At 48.6% G+C, this 3531-nt stretch overlaps 1 protein-coding gene across 1 annotated transcript; it reads right to left on the bottom strand.

Annotated features, from left to right (window-relative positions):
• Positions 1-707: 707 nt before the first annotated feature.
• LOC121436885 (E3 ubiquitin-protein ligase RLIM-like) lies at positions 708-2360 on the bottom strand. The gene has a single exon (XM_041636788.1). It carries the CDS (start codon positions 2358-2360, stop codon positions 708-710), a length of 1653 nt encoding a protein of 550 aa, XP_041492722.1.
• Positions 2361-3531: the final 1171 nt, after the last annotated feature.

Genomic DNA, 3531 nt, shown 5'->3' on the forward strand with positions numbered 1-3531 from the left:
TAGAGACAGAGGCCCACACTGGAGCACTGGACTGAGCTCCCAAGGTCCCAATGAGGAGCGGAAGGAGGGAGAAGATGAGCAAGGAAGTCAGGAACACGAGGGGTGCACCCACCCACTGGGACAGTGGGGCTGATCTATTGGGAGCTCACCAAGGCCAGGTGGACTATGACTGAAAAAGCATGGGATAAAACCAGACTCTGAACATGGTGAGCAATGAGGGCTGATGAGAAGCCAAGGACAATGGCACGGGGTTTTGATCCTACTTCATGTTCTGGCTTTGTGGGAGCCTAGCCAGTTTGGATGTTCATCTTCCTAGACATGGACGGAGGGGGGAGGACCTTGGACTTTAAACAGGGCAGGGAACCCTGACTGCTCTTTGGACTGGAGAGGGAGGTGGAGAGGAGTGGGGGGAGGGGAAGAAGGGCAGGAGGAGGAAGAGGGAAATGGGAGGCTGGGAAGAGGCTGAAAATTTTTTTCTTTTTCTCAATAAAATAAAAAAAAAGTGTCCACATGCACGTTGCGTCTGAAATATTCTTTCTATTCTGAAAGAGAAACTAGAGAAAAGACACGATTCCCTCAGAAAGCAATAACTTGATGCAGTTTGTGACTTTATATTAAAGCTCCACGCAAAAACATGGAGATAAAGGAAGCGATTTCCATTTGGCAGTCACTATTCCAGCAACACAGATTCGAGAGTTCTGTTCTCATTAAACAGCCCTATGTCTGTTCCAGGAAGAAAAGACGACCCTGTGACAAATGGGACAGCTGTTATTCTCCCATAACCAGCGGTCGATGCAGTGGACGTGGTACTCATGGGAGCAAGGTAGCGCACGAAGTTTGTCGCCTTCTGTATATTCAGTAATGCAAACAGTACATGTCTTCAATGCATCGTTTTCACCAAAACTTCTCGTTGCCAAGTTATTAATCTGGACATTGGTGGGTCCTCTAGTTAGGTGGTTGTCATTAAAGGGGTAAAGTCGGGTTGCTTCAATACCTCCTTCAAATATCTGTGAGATACTTTCTGAATATTGATCAATGGAACTGAAGCCAGGGTTGTAGCTGGGGATGGAAGCAGAGTTGTTACCACCAGAGCTCCCTCTTCCACTCCATGGAAGCTCACCAAAAGCTGTTGTTCTCTGCCTTAACCTGGTTTGAATCGGAAGAGATGTAGTTTCCCTTGATCCACTATTGAAGATTGTAAGAGTGGAAAAACTGGGAGTACTCACAGAGGTTCTCCCAGCTGCACGTTCAGAAAGTGTAAAGGTGCCTATAAAACCTCCAGGTTCACTTTCATAAGTGACCGTGTTGTTTGGGATCTGAGACCTTGACCGAGTTCTGCTAGCTATGCCATCCCTCTGCCGGTCTTCTGCCAGCAGAACTCTTCTGACTTGAAGGGCTCTGGTTGGCGGTCTTTGACCAGATCCTGCTGCTTCACCATTGGAATCTGTGTCTGAAGAGCTTGTCCCTTGAGCGGCAGAATTTCTTGACCCAACCGCCACAAAACGACCACTACCTAGCAAGTCAGGTCCAGTTATCTGGTGTCTCACAGTCCCATAGTGAGGGGCTCTAGAACTTCCCTCGATCTCATTTACCAAAGGCTGCTCAAAAGTCGGAGATGAGATGCTATGATGAGATCTTCGTGGAATTTCATTTGTTGGGTGCAGAGAAGACCTACTTCTTTCAGCTCTGGCTCTGGGTCTTCGCTGGTGTTCTGGTTTCGGGCTTCTTGCCCTCCTCCAACCTCTGGTCGATGGCACATCTGTTAATGCTTCAACAGAACTGTGTTCTGACCTAGGTGTTCTGGCAGATGATGTCTCAGATGCTGAATTTTCCACTTGCCTTTGGAGGCTGCGATCCATGTTTTCTACACTAAGACGTGTAGCAGATGGTTCATTTTCATTCTCTGAGGTTTGGCTTCCATTATTTCGGTTAACATTTGTCTCTAAACTGAATCTGAAATCACCACTGTTTGGATTAGTGTGGCTCACTGCCCTCCCGGACTGCTTTTCTCTCTGACCACTTCTTGTTGTATTGCCAGTCTGTCTGACAGAGCTAAGCCAATCTATTACGGAGTCAACATTGGACTCGTCATCTGAAGAGTCTCCATTTTCTTCTGAGCTCTGCGGCGGCGGCAGAGGCGGCCCCTCTTTAATTTGCTGTAGTCTTCTGAACAGCTCCTCCCCAGTACTTTGACCTGGGGTGCCTAGCAAATTGTTGTCTCTCAGAAGTCGATAGTCTTCCCCACTCAGATTATTTACAAATCGATGGAAAGCTTCTTCCCGATCCAAGTGATCCATTAGCCGCCTGCGCTGTGCGGCAGATTGGTCATTTCCTTGATCGCTAGAATCTGAGTTTTCCATCTTGATGAACAAGTGGACTATTATCTGTCTGTCATGACATAGTACTGAAATCCAATCAACTGGACCTTCAGTTTTCTTCGCTAGGCTTCGGGGGTCCGTGCAGGAGGGGACTGGCTGGGCTCTGCCACCTCAGCTGCCTGCGAGGCCACCTAAGCTCTGCCCAGTGTCTGCCTCCTGCTCTCTAGCCCGCCTCAGAATGACTGGAAGAGACCCGCCTCTAGCCCAGCACCTGCCCATTCTGAGACATAGCTCCAGCAACCATTATCTTCCCCATTGTTACCTAGCAGTGACAGAAATCCACTCAAGATAACTTTTCTTAAAGTCACCCCACATTACCTATTGAATGTATTTCAGGTCCCCTTTCTCAGCTACTCCACAGGACTCAAGAAGTCCTATTCAGAAAGCAGATGATTCAGTCAAAGCATACCAGGTGGGTCTGGGGAAGAGTGACTGGTAGTCCTACTCGTAGGACAAACCCACTCTTCTTGCAATGCTGGCACCACGCTGGGGAATTTAGTGAGATAGTGACTGCTTCATGATAGGTTGGCATCGCACAGGTTGTTCATTGTGCCCTTCCCCAATCACAGTGGCTAGGTGCCATCATGAGAAGGAACCAAGTGGTTGACCTTCGCTACTCTGGTGTCATGAGGACAAGGATTACGTCAGGGAGCCTGAGGACACCCTGCTACAGCCCTCGAGTTGGAGATAGCTGTAGGCACTATTACAGAGAAAGGGGAAGCAGATATGGACATGCTGATCCTTTCAGGTTGGCATCTGATTAGGGTGCTAAGGGGAATGGTGGTTTCTAGCCCAGCCCTCCATGTAAGTGTAAGGAACTGTTACTGTCACCTGAGGTCGGCAGGAAGTTTGACTTCTAGAGGTACCTTTCTGCCATGCATTTCACAACCGGCTGGATGGAAAACAGAAACTCAGACCCATTGGAACGCTTGATTTCCACAACCCCCTTCCTCCCACAGAACATTCACTGAGGGGTGACTTATGAAAACACAGAGCCTGAGCCTCCTGCTCAGATCTCAGTCCTCTCTTTACTCCCCTTCCCCACTCTTCAAAGTGTTCAGGGGCCTCTCATCAACTTGGTAAGTAGGCAGAGCCTGAAACATAAACTCTGGAGAAGGTGGAACATGGGAGCACCTGCATAGCCCTAAGGCTT

The sequence above is a fragment of the Microtus oregoni genome, unplaced genomic scaffold, assembly GCF_018167655.1.
Source record: "Microtus oregoni isolate MIOR12 unplaced genomic scaffold, Mior012 000050F_005, whole genome shotgun sequence".
Classification (NCBI taxonomy): domain Eukaryota; kingdom Metazoa; phylum Chordata; class Mammalia; order Rodentia; family Cricetidae; genus Microtus; species Microtus oregoni.